General features: G+C 48.8%; 1 protein-coding gene across 1 annotated transcript; it reads right to left on the bottom strand.

The window, feature by feature from the left end:
- On the bottom strand, positions 1-24,644 carry LOC308580819 (uncharacterized protein). The gene is made up of 4 exons (XM_081183012.1): positions 24,553-24,644; positions 5,107-6,053; positions 4,450-4,576; positions 1-590 (listed from the first exon to the last, which is right to left on the bottom strand). The coding sequence occupies exons 2-4, from the start codon at positions 5,854-5,856 to the stop codon at positions 25-27; spliced, it is 1,443 nt and encodes a 480-aa protein (XP_081039138.1). The 5' UTR covers positions 5,857-6,053; positions 24,553-24,644; the 3' UTR covers positions 1-24.
- Between the last annotated feature and the right edge of the window lie 613 nt (positions 24,645-25,257).

Here is a 25,257-nt window from a genome sequence, read left to right as displayed (position 1 = left end):
CCCTCCCGCCAAGTCGCAGGCCGCTCACAGCTTCGCCTTGCTCTTGGTGTGGATCTGCTCATGCTTCTCTCGCTGCCACTTGCGGTCGAAGCCCTCCCCACAGAAGTGGCACTCGTGGGGCTTCTTCCCGGTGTGCTGGCACTCGTGCCGGACCAGATCCGAGCGCCAGCAGAAGCCCTTGCCGCAGAAGCAGCACTCGTAACGCTTCTCCCCGGTGTGGAGCATATGGTGGCGGTTGAAGGTCGCCAAGCCGTTGAAGCCCCGGCCGCATTCGGGGCACATCTTGATCTGGCTCTTGGGGGTGGCATCTGGAGGTGGGGAGGGCTTCTTGAGCTTGGGCTTGACATCCCGAGGAGGAGGAGGAGATGGAGGAGGTGGTGGCGGTGAGGGAGGCGCCTCGGCCAGGTTTGGCAACTGGGCTCGCTTCAGCCTATCCGAGCGGCGCTGCTCCTGCGTGCCTCCGGCCTGCTTCCAGCGGGAAGGGAGGACGGCGTTTGCTCTTCCGGGAAACCGGGCTCGCAGCTTCACTTCCCCGTAGCGGCCCCACTGGAAGGTCTTCTTCTTCCTTGCCACGCCGGCCTGCCCATAACCTACCAGAAAGACAAAGTGTAGAATCATACAGTTGTGGAGTTGGAAGGGAACCCGCGAGTCACCTAGTCTTACCCCTGCAATACACAAACCTCAGCAAGCAATAAAGAAATAAAAACAATTTATTACTTATACCAAGCATCCCCAAACACGGCCCTCCAGTTGTTTTGGGACTACAATTCCCATCATCCCTGACCACTGGTCCTGTTAGCTAGGAATGATGGGAGTTGTAGTCCCAAAACATCTGGAGGGCCGAGTTTGGGGGTGCCTGACATATACCACTCCCAGTCACCAGTCTAGCTGCCGCATTCTGGATTAATGGTAGTTTCCGGGTCAGCAGCCCCACGTAGAGCGCATTGCAGCATCCATAACAGATGGCCTTCCAACCTCTGCTTAAAAACCTCCAAGGAAGGAGAGGCCACCACCTCCTGAGGAGGACCGTTCTACTGTCAAATGGCTCTTCCTGTCAAAAAGATTTTCCGTATGTTTAGTCGGAATCTCCTTTTTTGGAAGGGTGCAGAGTTGGAGAAGAGCGGCAAAAAGGTGAGAGTCCTATTAAGCCTTTCATTCAGAACTAGAGAACTAGGACTTTCTTTTAGGTAGGGATGGGGAGCCCTTTACAGCCCCGGGGGCCGCATTGCCTTATGGGCAACCATTTGAGGGCCAAATATTAGTGGTTAGGGCCGGAGCCAAAAGCGTTTTATTTAGAGCATTTTTAACCCACTCAAAAATACTCCCAGAGTGCCTTGCATACAACCAATTGCGACATGACCATCCCTGCCCACAAGCATACAATCTGAAATGACAGGGCACAAGAGGAAAAAAGGGATGAGGGGAGAAGAGGGGGGGAAAACTAAACACAAGCACCAATAAACAGTAGTTTTTATAAAGATCAGGTGGTTGTCTCTAGCTCATTTCCTGTCAAAAATGTTACGTGTTAACTACACACACCAATCAATATACAGTGGTACCTCACAAGACGAATGCCTCGTAAGACAAAAAACTCTCCAGACGAAAGGGTTTTCCGTTTTTGAGCTGCTTTGCAAGACAAATTTCCCTATGGGCTTGCTTCGCAAGATGAAAACGTCTTGCAAGTTTGTTTCCTTTTTCTTAAAACCGTTAATACCCAGGGTGCATTGCTGGAAGAGGTGCAGTTGCGACTTGACTTCGAGGAACAACTCATAGCACGCGGTGTGGTAGCCTTTTTTGAGGTTTTTGAAGACTTTGGTGATTTTTGAAGCTTTTCCAAAACTTCTTTTGCAGCCATTTGGTAAGTTAAACTTTTAAAACTTTTTTGGGGGGTTTTGGATTTTGGGTTGGGGTGTTTGGAATTCAAGGACTTGGTGTTGGGGAGGGGTTTGCAAGAATCTGGAAGCTTGTGTTTTTTTTCTGCATTTTTATGATTTTTTGTGACCATTGGGGCACTCTGCTGTTGTTAAAAAAAAAAAAGATTTCTGGGTTTGGATTTCTGTGTGGTGGGTGGCAGGGAATTGTTGAGAAGGGGTTTGAAAGAATCTGGAAGCTTGTGTGTTTTCTGGGAGGTTTGGTGCTTTTGAATTTTTTGCATGTGAAGCACTGATTTTTTTTGGGGGGGGGTTGCGAAGGTAGGAGCTGTGCTGCCATGGGGCCCAAGAAGACTGCTGCTGCAGAGACCGGCAAGAGGAAGATGGAGAAGGTTACGCTGGAGATGAAGAAGGAGATCATCCGGAAGCACGACGGTGGAATGCGTGTGACAGACCTCGCCAGGGAGTACGGGAGGAATCCATCGACCATCAGGACCATCCTGAAGATGAGGGAGAAGATCCTTGCGACTGATGTAGCCAAGGGAGTCACCAGGATCATGAAGAACCGCCCAGCTGTTCTGGAGGAGGTGGAGAAGTTGCTGCTCATCTGGTTAGAAGAGAAGCAGCGTGCAGGGGACACAGTTACTGAGGCCGTCATTTGTGAGAAGGCCAAGGCCTTGCACGCAGACCTCGTCTGGCAACAGCCAGGAACCTCAGGCGAGCCAGAAGTCTTCAAGGCAAGCAGAGGCTGGTTTGACCGGTTCAAGACGAGATCTGGAATCCACAGCGTGGTCAGGCATGGAGAGGCTGCCAGTTCTGATGTTCCTGTGGCTGAAGACTTTGCAGCGGAGTTCCTGGAGGTTGTGACGACGGAGGGGTACGTTCCACAGCAGGTCTTCAACTGCGACGAGACCAGGCTGTTTTGGAAGAGGATGCCCAAAAGGACTTTCATCACACAGGAGGAGGCCAAGTTGCCTGGCCACAAGCCCATGAAGGACCGTCTGACCCTGCTCTTCTGTGCCAACGCAAGCGGTGACCTGAAGATCAAGCCCCTGCTGGTGTACCACTCGGAGAACCCACGGGCCTTCAAGAGACACAAGATCGACAAGGAGCGGCTGAGTGTCATGTGGCGATCCAACAGTAAGGCTTGGGTCACACGTGTGCTGTTTGTGGACTGGGTCAATCTTGCTTTTGGCCCTGCTGTCAAACAGTACCTGCTGGACAACGACCTGCCGCTGAAGGCTTTGCTTCTGATGGACAATGCTCCTGCTCATCCTAAAGGCCTTGAGGAGGACTTGTTGGAGGAATTCAGCTTCATCAGCATCATGTTCCTGCCGCCTAACACCACGCCACTGCTCCAGCCGATGGATCAGCAGCTCATCGCCAATTTCAAAAAACTCTACACCAAGGAGCTTTTCAGGCGATGCTTCGAGGTGACTGATTGCACCACCATCACCCTGCGGGAATTCTGGAAGGACCACTTCGACATCGTCACCTGCTTGAAGATGATCACCACGGCCTGGGACGGGATCAGCCAGAGAAATTTGAATTGCGCTTGGCGCAGCCTGTGGCCGGACTGTGTGGCACCAAGTGACTCTGATGCACCAGAGTCAACAGTGGTGCAGGACATTGTTTCCTTGGGGAGGACATCAGGGAGCTGGTGGAGGAGCACGACCACGGGCTGACCACCCAGGAGCTGGTCGAACTGCAGGCAGAGGCTGCGCAGGAGCAGGCCTCACTGGAAGAGGAGGAAGCAACTGAGGAACGGCTGTCCTCCAAAGAACTGAGGGACATTTGCATGAAGTGGAAGGATGTGCAGGGTTTTGCACAGCGGCACCACCCTGACAAGCACGTGGCACGTGACTTTGCGAACACTTTTGATACGAGGGTCATGTCGCCTTTCAGGGAGGTGCTGAAAAGGCGGATGAAGCAGCAGACCATGGACAGGTTCTTCAGCAAGAAGCAAAGAGTGGAAGAGGAACCTTCTTCGAGTTGTCCCCCAGAGTCTTAGAAAATGTATGCACAGTACACTTTGGTGATTTTTAAATGCTTTTCTGTCATGTTTAGAAACTTAAATTATTGTTCCTTCAATTTTTGAAATGCTCTTTACAGTATGTGTGACTTTAAAGAGCACTTAATAAACTCTTTTTGTACCAAATTTGGCTTTGTTTGGACTTTTTTTGACCACAGGAACGCATTAATTGATTTTCAATGCATTCCTATGGGAAACCGTGCTTCGCAAGGCGAAAAATTCGCAAGGCGAAAAAACTCGCAGAACGAATTAATTTCGTCTTGCGAGGCACCACTGTACTCCTCTTTATCTGAAACAGAAAATTTTAACACAAGCTGGCTGCAACATAAGCCTTACAGCTGGTTGATAGAATTTAAAATTTTGTTTGTGTGTGGGTGTTTCCTCTATCCTTTTTTTTATTTTGCTCTCTATTGGCTTTGTTTGGCTTTTATTGTAGCGTATGTTGAAAACCTTGAATAACATTGATTAAAACAACATCAACACTGCTCCACACTGGATCTCCTCTTCCTACCGCTAATTCCAGGCGAAACTAAGAGCCCTGCTTACCTGTGTAAGTCTTGCGTGACGATGAACTGGGCTCCCCTTGGACCTCCCTTGAAGCCAAAGTTTGCAGCGGCACTGTTTCCAGCGGAACGTCCTGCTTCTTGCGAAGATCTGCAGGCTCTTCCTGCTCCTGGGGAAAAATAAAGAGCAGAAAAAAGGGAGACCACTGAGGAGTGGAGGAAAAGGAACAGAAGGCAAAGTGCTCAAGTCACCAGTGTGGTGCAATGGTTAGAGCTCTGGATTATGACCTGAGAGATCAGGGTTCGAATCCCCACTCTGCCATGAAACACACCAGGAGACCTTGGGCGCAGTCACCATTCTCTCTAGCCTGAGCGACCTCACAGGGCTGTTGCCAGGGTAAAGAGAAGAAACATGTAATAATAATAAACTAGAAACAGCTCTTTAGGTAAGGCACTGGGCCCCAGAGGCTCGCTCAGCTTGAACTGGAAATTGGGGGTTGGACAAAAAAAAATCTTGCATTGCACAGGGTTCAGCGAGATGACCCTAGTGCGTCCTTTTATTTCGCCAAAAAAAGCAAAAGCAAAGTTGAAGGCATTGGCTTTGGTTGCTTGCACTGCTGGGATGTTTGACTTTTGCAACCATTTGCTGGCTAGGAGCTGCTTGCAAGCCTGGGGGGGAAAAGGAATGCAAGCTTCTTACTGGTTCTTCCCCCCTTTCGGCCGCTTGCAACCTCCTCAGGAAATCTTCCGCCAGTGCCACGGCCTGCAAGCAGCTCTCCGGCACACGCTCCTTGACCCAGTGGTACATTTCCTTCGGCAGGACGTTGAGGAACTGCTCCAGGAGCAAGGCCTCCAAGATCTGCTCCTTGCTGCTCCTCTCCGTGTTCAGCCACTGTTGGCACAGCTCCTGGAGCCGTGCAAGGACTTCCCGGGGCCCGTTGGCCTCCTGGTAGCAGAAGCGGCGGAACTCCTGGTGCTTCTTCTCGCGCGCCAGGGCCTCGCGCCTCAAGATGGCCGCCTTGACCTTCTGGAAGTCTCCGCGGTCCTGGGGGTCCAGGCTGATGAAGGCCTTCTCCGCTTCCTCGCCCAGGGCCGGCAGCAGCCGGGTCACCCACTCCCTCCTGGGCCAGTGGCAGGCCACGGCCACCTGCTCAAAGGAGGCCAGGAAGGCCCGGGTGTCAGCCCGCAGGGCCAGCTCCTCCGGGGTCTGCTCCTCCCAGACGGAACCTTCCAGAAACTCCTGGAACTCGGTCTCCCACTGATAGTGACCGCTGCTCCCTACTCTCGGCTGGCTCTCTTGGCGGACCACGTATCCCCCAGCGTCTGCCGAACGGCTTGCCGAGGGGCTTTCGGGGGTTCCTGCCTCGCCGGCCCCCGATTTGAGACCTTTGGGGTCCTCCTGGAGCCGGGTGCGCTCAGCTTCGGCCCTCCAGCGCCGTGTGGCGGCCATTTTAGCTCTGCCGGCTGGAAGTATTGAAGCTCACAGCAAAAGAATGGCAAAAAATGGCAACTTCTGTGCAGCTGCTCCCAACTCCCTGGGCAAGACTTGAAAAGCCGTGCAAGGGTTTCGCGGCCTGCAATTTTGTCGCTGAAGAACCGGGACAGCTTGCAAGCAACTTTTTTGTTTTGTTTTCAAAGGCTTCTTTCCTGAAAGAGAACGCAAAACAGGGATGTCAGAAGGAACAGAAACCCACATGCCAACAGCCACTTCCCAGGTCTTCTGAGCCCTAGGAAATTTCGCACTGCACCTTGCTGACAGATCTGGAAAAGGCAAAACTTGCAAGACACAGAGAGAGAGAGACAGAGAGAGAATCTCCTCTCGCTCTCTTTGCAAAGTCTTTTGCTATGCTTTTGCTGCTAAACCTCACACTGGTCTGGACCAGGAGATGCACAGCATTCATGCTAAATTGCTACAAATTAAAAACTTCTGCAGGGAATACAAGAAGCTGTCTTTCTTACTCCTTTGCCCTTCCTTGGAGGTTTTATTTTTTTTAAAAAGATATTTATTAAAGATTTTAAACATTCAATTCACCAAACATATATAAAACCATCACCCAAATACAACAAACAAAGAAAAACAGAAAAAAGCAAGAAGAGTAACATATAATAGAAAACATACAACAAGATCAAATATCCAACAACCATGTTTTCTTAACTTTTTGGACTTCCTCACATCTCCCATTCCTGCGTTCCCAATTATAAAATTATCAACAGCAATTTATCACCTTGTTTCAACTCCTATTCTGTGATTTTCAAATATTATGTCTCCGACTTTAAATATTTTTATCAAATACTTAAATACTTATTTTAGACATAATGTTATTCCAAAATTTATCTTTTTCTCAGATATCACTTATTCTCATATTTCTTTGAACTAAATTGCTGGTGCCGTGTTGTTTCCAGTCCTTGGAGGTTTTAAAGCGGTGGTTGGAAGCCTTAGCCATGGATGCCTTAGCTGAGATTCATGTTGAGTCATGTTGTGCGGATGCCTGATGATTCTGGGTTGGACTAGATGACCTTTGGGTCCCTTCCAACTCTACAATTTTATGACCTAGGTCATGGGCTGTAACCTCAATGGTAGAGCACCTGCTCTGCATGCTGCCGTTCCCAGGTTCAATTCCAGGATGGGCTAGGAAAAGCCCCTGCCTAAAGTACTGCCAACCAGGGTAGACAGAACTGAACTAGACTGACTAAAGCTGATTTGGGATAAGGCAGCTTCTGGAGACGGGACTGAGCTCAGCAACAGAGCAGCTGCTCTGCAGGCCTAAGATCCCAGGTTCAATCCTGGCATCCAGGGCTGGGAATTTCCCCTGCTTGACACTTTGAGGGGCCACTGCCAGTCAGTGTAGGCCAGTGCTTCCAAAACTTAGGTCTCCCACAGTTTTTGGACTACAGTTCCCATCATCCATGACTTCTGGTCTTGCTAGCTAGGGATGATAGGCGTTGTAGTCCCCCTCCAAAAAACAGCAGGAGCCCCAAGTTTGGAAAACCCTGGTGTAGACAAGAATGGGGTGGACAAAGGTTCTGCCTCAGTATGAGGCAACTTCCTATATTGCTCAGCCTAGGGACCAAATGTGGCCCTCCAAGCCCCTCTACACGGCCCTTGGGAAACTCTCCCCAAGCCTGCATACCCTCTAACATTTCTCTGATGAAAACTGGGACCCTTTTAAAACATCTTTGCTGAAATTAACCTGCTATACTGAGGGGGGAAACTGACACACCAGTGACTTTGTCAGCTGTGGCCCCTGGCCCCATCTATGTGGCCCCCAGCAGGTTGCAGTTCAGCCAACAACGTGCAGAGGGCCAGAGGTGCTCCCACTCCTTGCCCCTAGACCTTGCTTCCAAATCCCCTTCCCAGGATTCCTCTGGCTAAACCTGGTTTTAAAACTTCCACATTTAAACGAATACGCCATCGAGCCTCAAACATTTAGGCCCCATTTGCACTACACTGGGGGGGGGGGCAATATGAATGAAATATTGGGAGGCCGGTTAAGGCTCACCCCACATAATCAATCACATGACATGGTGCACGCACACCATTCTAATGGCAATGCCCATCAACTTTTGGGAGAGGCTGGCCCCCTCAAATATTCCATTGGGGGGAGGCCGGAGCCCCCCAAAACTCCTAGGAGTTGGCTCCTAGGCACTGCGCATTCGAAACAGCATCATTCCACTTTAAACAGTCCAGGTTTTCCCGACATAACACTGGGAGTTGTAGTATGTGAAGGGTGCCGAGAGATGTCAGGAGACCCCCGTTCCCCTCAATTCCCAGAGTTCTCTGGGAAGAGGGATTTGTTGTGAAACCACTGTGGGAATTATAGCTCTCCGAGAGGAATGGGTACATGTGTCTCCTAGCAGCTCTCAGCACTCTTACCAAAATAGTTCTCCAGGATTTATTTATTTTTTGGGGGGGGGAGAGGGAACTATGAGAGTTTAAAGTGGTATGATACTGCTTTAAATGTGTAGGGCTTGGGACCTAATCCAGGGATTTGATTTTATACACACACACACACACAAACACACACACTTGTTTTTAATATAAAAAAATTCCTTCCAGTAGCACCTTAAAGACCAACTAAGTTAGTTCTTGGTATGAGCTTTCGTGTGCATGGTATCTGAAGAAGTGTGCATGCACACGAAAGCTCATACCAAGAACTAACTTAGTTGGTCTTTAAGGTGCTACTGGAAGAAATTTTTTTATTTTGACTATGGCAGACCAACACGGCTACCTATCTGTAATTGTTTATATATATATATATATATATATATATATATATATATATATATATATATATATGCGCAGGTTTTGGTGTCTTCGGGTGTCTTCCCGTGTAAGAGTTGGGGTGTCTAGGCGACGTTTCGACGAGGTCTCACTCGTCATCTTCATCTGAAGATGACGAGTGAGACCTCGTCGAAACGTCGCCTAGACACCCCAACTCTTACACGGGAAGACACCCGAAGACACCAAAACCTGCATTCCTGTACCCGTGAAAATCTACGAAAGCAAATATATATATATATATATATATATATATATATATATATATATATATATATATATATATATATAATTAAATTTCCACAAATTCACATAAAATTCAAATACATATTTTTTTTCTTTTGTTTTATTTACTTCCCATCCCACTTTCAACGGGTACCCCCCCAACTTTAAAAACCATTAAGGCTAGTGCCCCCCCCTCTCAGACTTCCTGTGTTGTTTTTAAGACAGATGTTGGCTAGCCAAAGATTGAGAAAAGCTGTTCTGAGCCCTTTCAGGAATGGAAGGTGCCTCCAGGGCAGAGATAGGCAAAGCCCATTTTATCACTTTGCTTTGTTACCGGAAAATCCGAGGGTTCACTTGGACAAATGAAGGCACCGACTAGAGCAATCAGAGCAAAACAGCAGCCAGTAGGCTCGGTCTTTATTAAAGAAGAGACTGTCGCGACAGGACTCCCACCGCCCACGAGGTGAAGCAAGATGGAAGCCCCGAACAAAGGGTGACCCCAACTTTTTATTAGTTACTAATCCCCTAAGCTACACCCTCAGAATTACATCACATTTACATCATGATTACATTAAAATAGGAGGAGCAGGGGTGGGGTTACACAGGAAATTCGAGTGACCAGACACCTGGCCGGAATCTCGCTCCCCCTCCCCATATGAGTCACGTTTAAGAACAAAGAAGAAGGGTGAAGTTTCCTGCCCCCTGAGGGAATCCAGTTAAAGTTCTTTGTGAGAGTCTGTGCAGAATACACTGAGATATGCAGTTCATTGTGTCCCTGATAGCCTTCTGTCTGAGCCCATCACCTGTGGCTATCAAGGTTGTCACGTCCGCTTGGAGGGAACACAGGGTACGTGACTGCTCGGTCAAGGGATTATGGCCGCTCGGAATCAGACCACCCCCCTTTGAAGGTCCTTGTAATATCCTGCTGAACAAAAGCGGCCCGGTGAAAATCCAATGTACGGCTGATTTTTAGCGAATTTATAGAGAATATTGTCCTTGAAGTTCAAAGCACTTTCCCTTCAGGAAGCGGCTTGCTACATTTTGATTAGATCAGTCACGGTCAATTGAACTCGGAAACTTTGTATTGAGAACTGTCAAAGGTAAGGAGGAAGTGCGGCAGTAGCCTGCAGTACCAGCGTGGCCGCCGCAAGGGGCGCTGTTCGATAACACTGATTGGCTGAGACGGCCGCCGATTGACAGCAGATCTCGGTCGTCCGGTCTACTCGCAATAAAGATAGGCCTATGCGGGGTGCTGTGGCGCGAAGCTGTCAAGCTAGCGCTTCCTTATTTACGGAAGGCTTTTAAGAGATGGCCCTCTAGAGGGACACCTCTGGGCTAAGGAGGGAAGATGCGTGTACGTGTGAGTGTGGTGCTTGTGCGCACATGTGTTAGTGTGTGGGGGGGGGGGTGATTTCCGGCGACAGTTCCCCCCTTCGGAGATAAGATTGCGAAGGTAGGGAAACCGCGCAATCCTTCTCTCCGCATAAATCAATAGAAATCTGACATGCAGTACCTAGAGTCCTGATTCCGGAAGTCCTGCAGGGGTCCCATCTCGATGGGAGTCGACGAAATTCCTGGAGTCGGTGATCTGTAGGTGGCGGTCGATCGCGGGTGGAGGGTAGGAAGACAAGAGCCGCAAGTTTGACAGCAGATTGGGAAGCAGTGGATCGCGCAGCAGAAGAAAGCAATGCAGATGGCCACAGTGATGAGGATTAGAAGTCCATTTCCTAATAGTTGTTTTATCCAAGCGGACCCGGGTAGCCAGCTCCAGAACTGTGTGTCCGACAAGCCCTCATGCTGGATGTCCCGAAGCCCTTCTGTTAGCTTATGGATGTTATTGAGATGACCCGTGATGTTCAGGGTCTGGTCAGAGACGTGTGTGCAGCACTCGGTTCCGACAAGAGCACATACGCCTCCAGTCGACGCAAGGACGTAGTCCAAAGCGAGGCGGTTTTGTATCGAATTTTGCCTGACCTCTGTCAGTTCCGTCAGAATGGATTGGGTGGCTGCGTTGGATTCTTCCATAAAGTTCAGTAATATGTCTGTTAATTTGAGGATGTCGACATGGTTGGAGCCTGCTCCGTACGCGGGGAAAAGGGCTCGCCCGTAGGTTTCTCCGTTTGCTGCCACATCGGAGAGTTCTGATAAATCCTTTGCCCTCTTATTACGCATCCTTCCGGGGGGGAGTTTTTGGGTTACCCGGATCCCCGGAAGAATTAGTCCAAGGTAGCAGGTGCCCTGGGAGTGGGGGCTGGCCCATACATAGCCGCGGTGGCCGCAAATCCAGAACAACCCTTGAAGGCACGGGTCTATACGGCCAGTGAGGAAGGTGCGGAAAACACATTGGGAGGTTGGGGACGGGTCCCAGGGTTCGGGTAAGTCCATTACACGCTTCCATGCAGACAGTAGATTGGGATGGGAGGAGGGGTTGCCTTGGTGCCATAAGGTAATTTTCCCGGTTAAGGTAATGTCAATGGTGTACTTACAGGTGCTCTCGCCGATGACTTTGTCAGTGCCGCTGAACTTCCGGCAAAGATCACCTGTTGTAGGTCCAGTTAGGTAGATGTACTGGTGAGTGAGGTTGACGGCAGTCAGGTTCCAGGACTGTACATCAGCGGAGAGATGTTGTTGAAGGGTAAGGGGCACTCCGAGGAAAGGCAGGCCGCTGTGGAGATGAGCAGGAGCATTGGCACAGATCCAGCATTCACTGGCGGCTGTTTGCTTAGCGATCTGAGAGATTAGTTTCACATAGGTGTTGGAGTGCCATGTGGACAGAACGTCATTATTTGTGGGGTTTTCGGATATCGACAGTTCCCCCCTTTGTCGAGGTGCGGTGCCTGCGGGGTGTAGTGGGTCTTGACGAAGTAGATAAGTGAGGTTTGTAGTGATACCACCGCAACGTTGAGGTCCAGTGGTATCCCATTCTGTTGGGGTTGTTGCGGAATAATGCCAGCCTTCCAGATATGCCTTGCCGTCCCAGTTGGAGGCTAGTCCAATATCCCAAACGCAGCAGTATCTTCGGAGGCAGACTCCTTGTAAAATGGTTTGGCGGGGGGCGGAATCTACTCTTTGACAGTAGAATCCATGGATTAGGCGGTCCGTTTGGTGGTTCTGGTCAGTATAGACTGACTCGCCACCACCATTGTTAAGGAGAGTCCAGTTAAGTGTTTGTTGCGGTGTACCATCAGAGAAGAGTACGTAGGAACCGTTGAGGCAATGTGCACGGTTCCAGGGGCCGTCTCTGGTGAGGATAAGTTTGCCAAGAGGCCTGTAAGAGGGTGAGCGAATAAAAAGTTCCCATGCTTGGTGTGCTGCAAGAATCGGTGATATGGAGTGTCGAAGGAGGACACGAGTCTCAGGCAAGCAGAACTCGAAATCTCCAAGGCGGTCTAATGTTCCTCTTTTTACCATATCAACTATTCCAAAGTCAAGATATTTGTGTTCAGTTTGTAATCCAGGGCAGGAAGCATGTGCGATCTTGGTGTTTTGAGAAGAAACTGTGGTGAGAAGAAAGATTGGCAGGGTGAGTATGGCGATGGTCGGCATCGTAGGAGAGGTAATGGAGCTGTCAAACTGCAGAGCTGTCAAATGGGGAGCGGTGGAGCTGTCAAACTGCAGAGCTGTCAAATGGGGAGCGGTGGAGCTGTCAAACGGAGAGCTGTCAAATGGGGAGAGGTGGAGCTGTCAAACTGCAGAGCTGTCAAATGGGGAGCGGTGGAGCTGTCAAACGGAGAGCTGTCAAATGGGGAGCGGTGGAGCTGTCAAACGGAGAGCTGTCAAATGGGGAGCGGTGGAGCTGTCAAACGGAGAGCTGTCAAATGGGGAGAGGTGGAGCTGTCAAACTGCAGAGCTGTCAAATGGGGAGCGGTGGAGCTGTCAAACTGCGTGTGTTTTGCGGAGTTTGAGGCGAATTGGGGGTTGGTTGTTGTGGTCGGGTGCTGGGATGATTTCGGAGGTCCAATGGGTTGATGAAGGCGGTTGGTCGGGTCCGGTCTGTTGGGCCCGATATGTGCCCCGAGCTGGTCCGGTCTGTTGGGCCCGATTCGTGCCCCGATCTGGTCCGGTCTGTTGGGCTCGATTCGTGCCCCGATCTGGTCCGGTCTGTTGGGCTCGATTCGTGCCCCGATCTGGTCCGGTCTGTTGGGCTCGATTCGTGCCCCGATCTGGTCCGGTCTGTTGGGGGTCCTCTGTATCGGAGTCGTCGTCTGGCGGCCGGCGTGGGGTACAGTATGGTGAGTCGTCTGAGGCCGGTTCAGGTGCGGAGGCGGGTTTGCAGCGGGTGTGATGTAACCAGGCTGTCTTTTCTGCTACCTTAACGGAAGTTGGAGTAGTTAAAAGTATTTGGTAGGGGCCCTCCCAGGTGGGCTGTAGGGGTATCTTATGATAGGTTTTCGCTAGTATCCAGTCCCCTGGTTGGTAAGGGTGGACATTTTCATCGAGGGGGATGTTTTGGCTTGAGGCAGCGTATTTGTGGAGAAGAATTAGTTGCCTCTGGAGTTGTATTACATATTTTGTTAACTCCGACTCGCCCACCTCTAGTTCTGAAGTTGGGTATTGGGTATTGTACACAGGAGGGGGTCGCCCAAACAATAGTTCATAGGGAGACAGTTTGAGATTGCCGCGGGGGCATGCTCTAAGGTTATGAAGGACTAATGGAAGAGCATTAATCCATTTGATGTCAGAGTCTTTACAAAGTTTCCCAAGTTGCGATTTCAGTTGCTGGTTCATTCTCTCAACCTGTCCTGAGGAAGGGGGGTGATATGGGGTATGTAGTTTCCATTTAATGCCAAGGGCAGTAGCTATTTTTTGTATTACATCCGAAGTGAAGTGTGAGCCTCTGTCGCTGTCTATGTGTCGTGGGATTCCGAAGCGGGGTATAATCTCTTGTAATAGGATCTTTGCGACGATGTGTGCGGTCGCTTTACGTGTTGGGAAGCATTCCACCCACCCGGTCAACTGATCAATAATCACCAGGGCATGCTTGTATCCTTGGCAGGGTGGTAGATCTATGAAATCTATCTGAAGGCTTTCGAATGGAACGAAAGCCCATGGCCTGGCCCCTGGTGGGCATCTGGCAGTATGTTTTGGGTTGAAGCTTTGACAAGTATGACAGTTCTTAACGGCAGCCTTAGCGGCAAGGGCGAGGCCTGGGGCATACCAGCAGCGTTGAATTGTGTCAATTAGTTTATCTCTCCCCCAATGAGTACATTGGTGTAGGACTCTCAGATGCTTGGGTACCCATAGCCTGGGCATTATGAGCCGTTTGTCTGGAAAATACCAAATGCCATTGTCTAATTGTGCCCCTTGTTCCTCCCATCCTTTTATCTCTTCTGGGGTCGCTGTTTTATACATCTCTGTGAAATCTACATCTGACAAGATTTGTGGCCCTTGGAATTCGCTGTCTGTGGGGAGGGGCTGAAGTGCTGCCTCTTGAGCTGCGCGGTCAGCACGTCGGTTCCCTATTGAGACTGCGTCCCTTCCTTTAGTATGTGCTTTGCAATGTACTACGGCAATGGCTTCGGGAAGGTGTATAGAGTCCATGAGGCGCCGTACTAGGGGAGCGTGTGCTACCTGGGTACCTGCTGCTGTCAAGAAACCCCTCTGTAACCAGATTTGTCCGGTTGCATGCACTAACCCGAAGCAATATTTAGAGTCCGTATAGATAGTGACTTTCCGTCCTGCCCCTAGTTCACAGGCTCTGATGAGGGCGATGAGTTCTGCTGCTTGTGCACTGTATTTTGGGTGGACGGGTCGTGCTTCTAAGGTCTCGGCATCGGAAACTATGGCGTATCCACTTTTACGTTCCCCTTCTACAACTTTAGAACTCCCATCAGTATACAGGATTATGTCCGGGTTCACTAAAGGTAGGTAGTCAAGGTCCTCGCGTGGTTTTTCTACATGGCGGACTATTTGAGAACAGTCATGATGTGGGGTGCCGTCTTCGGGGAGGGGTAGGAGTGTTGCAGGATTAAGTGAGTTCACCCTTCTTATGGTTACGTTTGATGGGCTTAGGAGAATGGCCTCATATCTGTTTAAGCGTTGTATTGTGAACCGTTGGCATCCTTGTAAACTAAGAAGAGTAGCGACAGCGTGAGGAACGTTAACGGTCAGGTCATGTCCTAGGACAGTTTCTTGCGCCTTCTCTAAAAGGAGGGCTGCCGCCGCTACAGCCCTGAGACACCCCACATTCCCGAGTACGGTAGTGTCTAGCTGGAGGCTGTAATAGGCGATAGGTCTATTTTTCCCTTGAAATGGCTGAGTGAGGACGCCAGAAGCTACTCCTTTGTTTTCGTGCACATATAGGGAAAAGGGTAATCTATAGTCTGGAAGTCCGAGGGCGGGTGAAGTCCTTAACTCTCGTTTGATAGATTCGAAGGCTTCCAGCGCCTCTGCAGACCATTGCAATTGGTCAGGGGCCTTGTCGTGAGTCATAGCTGTGAGGGGGCGGGTGAATTCCCCGTAGCGCGGGATCCAGGCTCGGCAGAATCCGCTCATTCCAATGAAGCCACGGAGCTGTCTTTTAGTTTTTTGGTAGGGGCAATTTGGTTATTGCTTCAATCCTGTCTGTTGTTAGTGCGCGGGTGCCTTTTCCTAAGACGTGACCAAGATATTTAACTTCCTGTCTGCAATATTGGATCTTTTTTGGGGACACCTTATGTCCCTTTTGTGCTAGTATGTTCAGGAGGGCTATAGTGTCCTCTTTGCAGGATTCTAGGTCCTTCGCACAAAGTAAGATGTCGTCAACGTAAAGCCTCAGGGCTGAGCCTCTAGGCAGATCCACGTCTGATAGATCTTGGTGTAATATAGATGAGAAAATTGCCGGGGATTCTACGTATCCTTGGGGCAACCGGGTCCATGTTAACTGCCCCGTCTGCCAAGTGAAAGCGAAGAGGAATTGGCTTTCTGGGTCTACAGGGATGCTGAAGAAGGCGGAGCATAAATCTATAACAGAATAGACTACAGTTCCTTCCGGTATAGTGCTTAGGAGGTGATGAGGGTTGGCAACTACCGCGTGTCTGGGGATGACAAAAGAGTTTACGAGCCTGAGATCTTGGACTAGGCGCCATTTCACGGGGTTTGTATTGGGCTTTTTGACAGGAAGAAGAGGGGTATTACATGGAGAGGCACACGGGACTAAGACTCCCATTCTCAGGAATTCATCAATCATCGGGGTCAGTCCGTCTATTGCGTCCGGAGGAAGGGGGTATTGCTTTGTGCAAGGGAAAGGTAGATCCCTTCTGTAGTTGATCTTTACTGGCGTTGCGGACTTCAAGAACCCCACAGAAGTGGATTCAGTCCCCCATAGGGAAGGGGAAACACTATTGAGCAATTCTGACGGGAGATCGATGACAGTGTTATGGGCTTCTTGTAAGACTCCTTGAAATTTAAAGATGGATTCATCTGGCATATGCAAATAAATTCCTTCTTGGCCACATTGTATAGTTGCATTCAGTTTACAAAGCAGATCCCTCCCCAGGAGGTTTACAGGGCTAGATGTCAATAGGAAGGTATGTTTGACGGATAAAGGTCCAACCGAGACCTTTGCTGGTTTGGAGAGGGGGCAATTTCGAGGAATCCCATCCAGTCCCATTACGGTTCTGGTCTCTTCCCCGGGGTTCAAGTGACTGTTAGTGAGTGTTGAATAGGTGGCTCCTGTATCCAGAAGGCAGTCGTAGGACTGCCCGTCGATTTGCATGGTGCAAATCGGATCAGACGGTGATAATTGCAAGACAGGACAAAGAAAGGAGAAGGAGGCGGGATCTGCTTCTGGTTGTCAATGTTGTGGGTATTCGTCCATTACCATTTCATGAGCAGGGGTTGCGGCATGGGCGGTCGAGTTAAAGGGGTTTAGGTGGTCTTGTGTGGGGTTTCTGGGTTTCGGTTGCGGGGGAGGACCTGGGCGGTATGTCGCTTGAGTTGTAGGTTTGATGGGTCCGTATGAGGGATTAGGTTCCCTGGGTCTAGTAGATTCCTGGTAATCCGGTCTGTAGGGGTCGAAGTCTCTGAATTCAGATCTTACATTTTCAGTCAGGAGGGGGCAGAATCTCTTTATGTGCCCTATCCCTTCACAGTTGTAGCAAACGCGCGGTCCTCGGTAGTCGGGTCCCCTTGATTTGCCCTTGTCTTTGAAAGGGGCTGCCCCCGCATATGCTAAAACTCTTGGAGAATCGGGTTTTTGGTCTTTCTTTCTCCGTTCGTCTCTTGAATTAAAGACTGACTTAGCAATGGAAAGAATTTCGGTTATAGTCTTTCCGTCATAGCCGAGGTGTGCATTTAGAGCTTTCCTGATATCGGCTGATGCTTGGTCCTTAAAGAAACCTTTAACTATTACTTCATGCTGCGGACTCTCTGGGTCTATTCCGCCCCAGGTTTTGATGGCAGAAACTAGGCGGGAGTAATAGTCGGACGGGTGTTCTTCAGGTCCTTGAAGGACAGCTTGGACTTTTGTCCAGTTTACAGTTCGCTGACCAGCAGCTTTGATTCCATCTAGGATGGCTTTTTTGAAGATCTTTAAACCCCATATCCCGTCCGTTGTATTATAGTCCCATTCCGGGTCGTTAAGGATCGATTGAGTAGTTAGAAGGGCCATAGATGCCGGTCGATTCGGTTGGTAGCCCTCTCGAGTCAGGGCTTCCCCTGCCTTTGCTAGGATTTCTCTTTTCTCTGCCTCATTAAAGAGAGCCCCCAAGAGCATGTGTACATCTGCCCATGTGGGGTTGTGGGTTGAGAAAATGGTGGCCACTTGGCGGTGGCATTTGTCAGGGTCATCCCGCAATGACGGCATTTTGTCGGACCAATTCATTAAGTCCGATGTAAGAAAGGGTTGGTGTGTGAAGACCATACGGGGTGGACCTCCTGCCCTTTCCGGAGGTATGGGTAATGCTCGCAGGGGAAAAACACCCTCTGCTTCTCCATTTGGCAGATTATCTTTGTTTCGGGTTCTGCTGGCGACGGGACCCTCTCTTTCCCCGTTTAGAAGTTGTCCATTAAGTAAAGGTCCCACGTCTAAATCTGCCTGGTCTTCGGTTACGCTGGGCACACTCGGAAGGGGCTTAGCCGGCTGGGTAACTATCGGCTGTGTATCTGATGCATTCGGAGAAGGGGCCGGGGTGGCTCTCGTGGTGTCTTCCCTGGGTCCCGCGCCTCCCCCTCCAGCCCTTGCTCCAGGTCCCGGTGAAGGGGGGGCTCGCGGTTCTGGGTAGTAGAAAGGGACGAGGGTTCTATTCAGCTGTTCCTCTTGAGCCCTGATCTCGTCATATGGAGGGGGCCTGGTTGGTTTTAAGACAGCCATCTGCCGGACTATTCTAGCTTGCTGTTGTTGGAACAATTCACGGGCCTCGGCAAAGGCATTCAGATAGTAAAGTTGGCGGGGCTTCTCATCGGCTAAATAAGACTTAAGTGCTTGCATCCTTGTGGCGTTAAAGGAGCCATGAGGTGGCCATCTCTGGGCCGGGTCTAGATGGTGAGTGAAAGCGACCCACGAGGTATTGCAGAGGTCTCTCAGCTTGGACTTAGAGAGTCCTTTCCTCCCTCTCAATTCCTTCCAGCTATGAAGAACGAACTGCAGAGGGGTATCGGAGTCCTCTCCAGGGCGGGAAAGCTTCATGGAAGCCTTATCGCCGGGAGGAGTCCAGTCAGAGTGTCGGGAAGCGTGGGCTCCCATTACTCTGTGAATCTAAAGGGTGGTTCGTAAGCGATGCACACTAGAGTGTAAAGATGGGTAGACAAAAGAAAGGGAGACAAGGAACACGATACAGGAAAAAAGAGGGGGGGTAGAGAAAAATAGTATTCTTTCAGTAATTTTAAGGTACCTTTGTTTATCTCTATTTTCCCTTCCTTTTTTTTTTTTTAACGTAGCTTTGCCTACCACTGAACTATGTTCAGTCTATCCCTAACATCTGCCTTAATCCTACGGGTCTCTCTTTTCACCCGATACACAACCACGGATCCTGATTTTTTTTCTACTGCAGTACTACCCATACAACTGGTCCTAGTGCGGGGCCCCACTTTGTGAACCGCCCCTTCTACCTCCACGACAGCCTCCTGCCTAGTCTTTGAGACTAAGTTCGGAACTCCCTACTGGACGCTTGCGCAATGCAATGCCAGATCAAGGTCCGAGAAAATGAAAGCTTAGAAAGGAAAACAAACGACCTTGCGTTCTCACATGCTCGGGTCATCCCTAACAAAGGTCGCCGAGCAGGAGGGGCGGCTTCGTTTGCATAGTCAGGAGAGTGTGAAGGTAGAAGGATGCCTCTGGACGACTCCGAGAGAGGGACATCAGAGAAAACAGTAAAGAGCCACGCTTTCCCGGACTCAATTCCAAGACGGAAAACGGGGGAGAAAAGGAGATAGAGAGACCAAGGCGTTCCTGGACGACTCCGAGAGGTAACGCCGGAAAACAGTAAAAGGTGCCACAATTTCCCCGGCCCAACACCGCGTAAGAATTTGTGGGGAGAGAAAGGGAAACGTTAGAAACGAAGGAAGGAAAGTTTGGCTGTCGTGGTACGTTTAACTTTTCCACCCCCTCCCAATGTGTTTTACTTCAAACCATACTCACGTTCGAAGGTGTCCCTCGCGGATCCCGGGATCCTTCCCCTTAGCCGGCTATACCTTGCCTTTGCTCTCCCTGGTCGGGCTTCTGGTGACGGTTGATTACCGCCCGCAAAGAGGAGACAGGGAGAGGAAAAAAGGATCCCCGGGCTAAGGTTGCCCGGTGGCGCCCGATCCCCTCTATCTCCCCTCTCACCTTTGCAGGAGAACCAAGGGTCCCTGAGTCTGGTCGCCAAAAACTGTTACCGGAAAATCCGAGGGTTCACTTGGACAAATGAAGGCACCGACTAGAGCAATCAGAGCAAAACAGCAGCCAGTAGGCTCGGTCTTTATTAAAGAAGAGACTGTCGCGACAGGACTCCCACCGCCCACGAGGTGAAGCAAGATGGAAGCCCCGAACAAAGGGTGACCCCAACTTTTTATTAGTTACTAATCCCCTAAGCTACACCCTCAGAATTACATCACATTTACATCATGATTACATTAAAATAGGAGGAGCAGGGGTGGGGTTACACAGGAAATTCGAGTGACCAGACACCTGGCCGGAATCTCGCTCCCCCTCCCCATATGAGTCACGTTTAAGAACAAAGAAGAAGGGTGAAGTTTCCTGCCCCCTGAGGGAATCCAGTTAAAGTTCTTTGTGAGAGTCTGTGCAGAATACACTGAGATATGCAGTTCATTGTGTCCCTGATAGCCTTCTGTCTGAGCCCATCACCTGTGGCTATCAAGGTTGTCACGTCCGCTTGGAGGGAACACAGGGTACGTGACTGCTCGGTCAAGGGATTATGGCCGCTCGGAATCAGACCACCCCCCTTTGAAGGTCCTTGTAATATCCTGCTGAACAAAAGCGGCCCGGTGAAAATCCAATGTACGGCTGATTTTTAGCGAATTTATAGAGAATATTGTCCTTGAAGTTCAAAGCACTTTCCCTTCAGGAAGCGGCTTGCTACATTTTGATTAGATCAGTCACGGTCAATTGAACTCGGAAACTTTGTATTGAGAACTGTCAAAGGTAAGGAGGAAGTGCGGCAGTAGCCTGCAGTACCAGCGTGGCCGCCGCAAGGGGCGCTGTTCGATAACACTGATTGGCTGAGACGGCCGCCGATTGACAGCAGATCTCGGTCGTCCGGTCTACTCGCAATAAAGATAGGCCTATGCGGGGTGCTGTGGCGCGAAGCTGTCAAGCTAGCGCTTCCTTATTTACGGAAGGCTTTTAAGAGATGGCCCTCTAGAGGGACACCTCTGGGCTAAGGAGGGAAGATGCGTGTACGTGTGAGTGTGGTGCTTGTGCGCACATGTGTTAGTGTGTGGGGGGGGGGGTGATTTCCGGCGACAGCTTTAAATAGATTTGGGAGGGCAATCTTTTGTCTCAAGTACACTGCCATTGTCCCCGCCAGGACTGACACAAAGCCAGTCTGAATGCTTTTGCAAGAGGTCTCTTCAGGACAGGTGTTGACATGGAAATGGCTGTAGCGGCACAGGTGAGGAGTTTTTCTAAAAAGGAAAAAAAAATCCCTGCTGCCTTTACATCTTACAACTTAACTGATTTTTAAAAATAAATTTGAAGAGTGAAAAGCTTTAAAAAAGCAACAGCGCTGTTCTAATCATACGGTGAGATCTTTCGATGAAGAGTGGTATATATATTTATTACTGCTTTGAGGGTTGTTTTTTTACAATGACGCAGTGTGCAATTTATTTACTAAATTAAAAAAAAATCTGTATCAGATCCATGTTGCTAAGCACACATTTATCATGTAAGCATGCTGCTTTTCAAAACACATTACAAAACAACAACAACATCCTATGCCCTTTTAAAATGTGTTTTTTTTGTGGGGGGGGGTATTGGGTTGCTGTTTTTATTTTTATTAGGTATTTTCTGGTTTTATATCTTGATTTTATTCAGTGAACCGCCCTGAGACCCCGGGGTATAGGGTGGTATATAAATTCAATCAATCAATAAACAAATGAAACATTTTTGTGACTAATTTTTCCCTGGTTTAATATTTGTTTTGCACACCGCCTTGAGTTCATTGGACGAAAGGTGGGACTCAAGTATAATAATAATAATAATAAATAAAACAAAATAGTTGATACCCCCAGCTCAGCCTAACCTACCAAACAGGGCTGTGGCAAGCAGAATTAGGTTGGAGGGAGACCTCCCTTTAACCCCCACCCCACCCCAAATATCTGTGAGCACAAAGGAAGGATACAAACAGTGTATAAATGCAATAAATAATTTTTTAACCCTGTTTTATTTGCTCTTATGTGTTTTTATATCCCCGCTTTTCCAAGCCGGAATTAAGATTGGTGGAATAAATATCAACAACCACAGATATGCAGATGACACAACTTTGATGGCAGAAAGTGAGGAGGAATTAAAGAACCTTTTAATGAGGGTGAAAGAGGAGAGCGCAAAATATGGTCTGAAGCTCAACATCAAAAAAACGAAGATCATGGCCACTGCTCCCATCACCTCCTGGCAAATAGAAGGGGAAGAATTGGAGGCAGTGAGAGATTTTACTTTCTTGGGCTCCATGATCACTGCAGATGGTGACAGCAGCCACAAAATTAAAAGACGCCTGCTCCTTGGGAGAAAAGCAGTGACAAACCTAGACGGCATCTTAAAAAACAGAGACATCACCTTGCCAACAAAGGTCCGTATAGTAAAAGCTATGGTTTTCCCAGTAGTGATGTATGGAAGTGAGAGCTGGACCATAAAGAAGGCTGATTGCCGAAGAATTGATGCTTTTGAATTATGGTGCTGGCGGAGACTCTTGAGAGTCCCATAGACTGCAAGAAGATCAAACCTCTCCATTCTGAAGGAAATCAGCCCTGAGTGCTCACTGGAAGGACAGATCCTGAAGCTGAGGCTCCAATACTTTGGCCACCTCATGAGAAGAGAAGACTCCCTGGAAAAGACCCTGATGTTGGGAAAGATGGAGGGCACAATGTTCTCGCAGCTACCAACATGAGTTTGACCAAACTGTGGGAGGCAGTGGAGGACAGGAGTGCCTGGCGTGCTCTGGTCCAGGGGCTCACGAAGAGTCGGACGCAACTAAACAACAATTCTCTAGTTGTATGCCACCTTTCCATAACTAAACCATGCACAAGGCTGCTTGCAACATGGAAATAAATCTACCCAAACATAGCAAAAGTGGTAATAGATAGCAAATAAAAACATCTCAATAGAGTGAAGTCCCAGACTAGGGAGAAAAAGGCTTTTTAATAGGCCTTTTGAGATCTTTCCCAGTCTGCATCTGTATTGGAATCATTTGGGAGATGTTTTTGGTTTTTTATTTTAAAGATGTTTTATTACTGGGCTGCTCTGAGAGGAAGGGCAAAAGATAAACTTAAATGTTCACCAACTGTACACCAATTAAGAGATTTTTGAAATATTAAGCAGGACACACATATAGGATTTTAACTTAACAAATTTTAATATAGGATCCACTCTATTTTTGCGATTGTAAGCTGTTTTAAATAGTTTTTAATATTGATTTTTAGTTGTAACCCTACCTGGGACTTTACGGTGAAGGTCGGGCAATTATTAATAACGATTCAAGCCATCAAATCATTACTAAATTTACACCCCACTTTTCCATATGGTTTTCACAGCTGCTGTCCAAATCGTTACTTTAAAAAAGCTTTTAACTATTAATAGAAAACTTTAAAATATATTTTTTAAAATAAGAAAATGAAAGCAACAGGAATTAAAAATTCAGCTGAAGAGAACAGAGAGGATTACAGAACTGATGGATAAGAATAAGGATTATCATTTGGGGGTCAGACTAAAAGGAGGCGAAACCCAGGACAGGATTCAGTGCCGGTCCTACTCAAGAGTAGACCCATTTGAGTGTATAGCCATGTTTCATTACTTGTCCACTTAATCACTGATCCTTTGGATAACAGCACAGTTATCAACAAGGGCCATTGCACCACTGGTTTCCCTGTTAATGTTTTGTTTTGAAACTCTTCACAGAAATACAAAAAAAAAAACCCCACCAAAACCCTCCAACCTAGGTCAATTCATTTCAATAGGCCTACTCTTGAGTAGGACTAGCACTGAAAACAACCCGCAGCCACCTCATCCAGGAATGCAATTTCTTCTCCGGAGGGAGGAATAAGAGGCAGCGCTGCTCACACCTTTCTTTCTAGAAACTGGTATTTAGAAGGTAGACTGCATCTGGCAATAGAGGCTCGCTCTATTCAACCATTGCCACCTTGTCTAGGGATCTGACCTCACACACAACACATGCCAAGCTGGTTTTACTTGTAAAAGGCACAATTTACAACACCTTTCCCCATCTGGCGACTTCCAGTTGCTTTGGGCTGGAGGAATGCGCCATTGCATAGCGACAGAACAGCTGCTTTGCATGCAGAAGGTCTACGCAACATTGGGCTAGGCAGAGCCATGGTCTGAGTCAGTACAAAGCCCCTTAGAAATCACAGAATTGCAAAGTTGGAAAAGGGACCCGAGGGTCATCTAGTCCAACCCCCTGAAAGGCAGGACTCCAGCGTGGGGCCCGAACCCACAATCCTTCTTTGGGTTCCAAGAGGGGCTGGGGAAACCTAGCCAGATGGGCGGGGTATAAATAATAAATTGTTATTGTTATATTATTCCTTTGTTCCAGTTTAAACTGCCTTTCATTTGGAACCTTGAGCACTAGAAACTTAAAAAGGCAGTCACAGCTCAGCGCTGGAGCGTCTGCTCCGCACGCAAAAGGGTCCCAGCATCTCCAAGCAGGAGAGCTGCTGCCAGCCCGTGTAGGCAAAACGGAGCTCAAATGGGCCAATGCTCCGACTCAGCATCTTATGGACTCCATCCAACCCCCATGGCTTGTGCGACCATGCCCCCCCCCCCAAGCTGGCGAACTTTTAAGATGCGTTAGGCTTAGCCAGCACAGTTACGCATCAAGGAGAGTTGTAGTTGCAGCAACAACAGCAAAAATCCCCATTTGGAAGGAACCAGGTTGCGGAAGGTTGATCTCAAGGATGGAGCCTGTATATAGAGATATATAGATATATATATAGTGGCAGGGCGTTCTAAGGGCCCAGCTTCCACCCAGTCCCAGATAATGGGTTCAAACTCACCACCGCTTCCAGCCGCCCTCCAACACCCAGTTTGCTGGAATGAATGGAATAGACTGAGACCAGACAGGGTGGGGCTCCTTCAGCAGGTTGGTCCCTCCCACCAGCCCCGCCCGCTTTTCACTATTTTTTTTTTTTTTAAACCTGGGGAAATTTTGGGGAAGGGCATCTCTCAGATTTAACCCTTTGTAGGACCTCCCAGAGAAGGGGGGGGAGGATTAAGGAAAGAGGGACTCTTATCTGTTCAACAAGATTTGTATACCGCTTGTTCATAAAACAAAGGATTTACATTCAGTGGTTTACATACAGCCAATGTGAAATATTCCTATATATCAAACTTGAAAAGCAGCAGCTTTGATAAATAAAAATGCTCTCCAAAAATGCGGCTGGAGTTTTTTAAGGAACCAGAGACCCGGGTGTGTGACCCTGGCAAAGCTGCTGAAAGGAAATGGGAGCTGGCTCGCATGATAATAGGAGACAAAGTACTGTAAAGGATTTAGGAAATATTCTGCAGACTTTTCCCCCTCTGGCGGGGCTCCTGTGGTTTTAACAGGACAGCATTCAACAGGTTTAATACTCTCCCCAACCCCCCAACCGCCAATAATTTTTATTTTAACACATTACAAAAATAATCACTATATTTATATCCTGCTTTTCTTCCAAGGGGTTCAAGACTTGTTCCTCTGCTCCCACCCTGCTGCCTCAATC

The sequence above is a fragment of the Podarcis bocagei genome (assembly GCF_964188305.1).
Source record: "Podarcis bocagei genome assembly, chromosome: 2".
Taxonomy (NCBI): Eukaryota; Metazoa; Chordata; class Lepidosauria; order Squamata; family Lacertidae; genus Podarcis; species Podarcis bocagei.
Note: the sequence above shows the minus strand (reverse complement) of the source record. Positions and strands in the feature narration are given on the sequence as shown.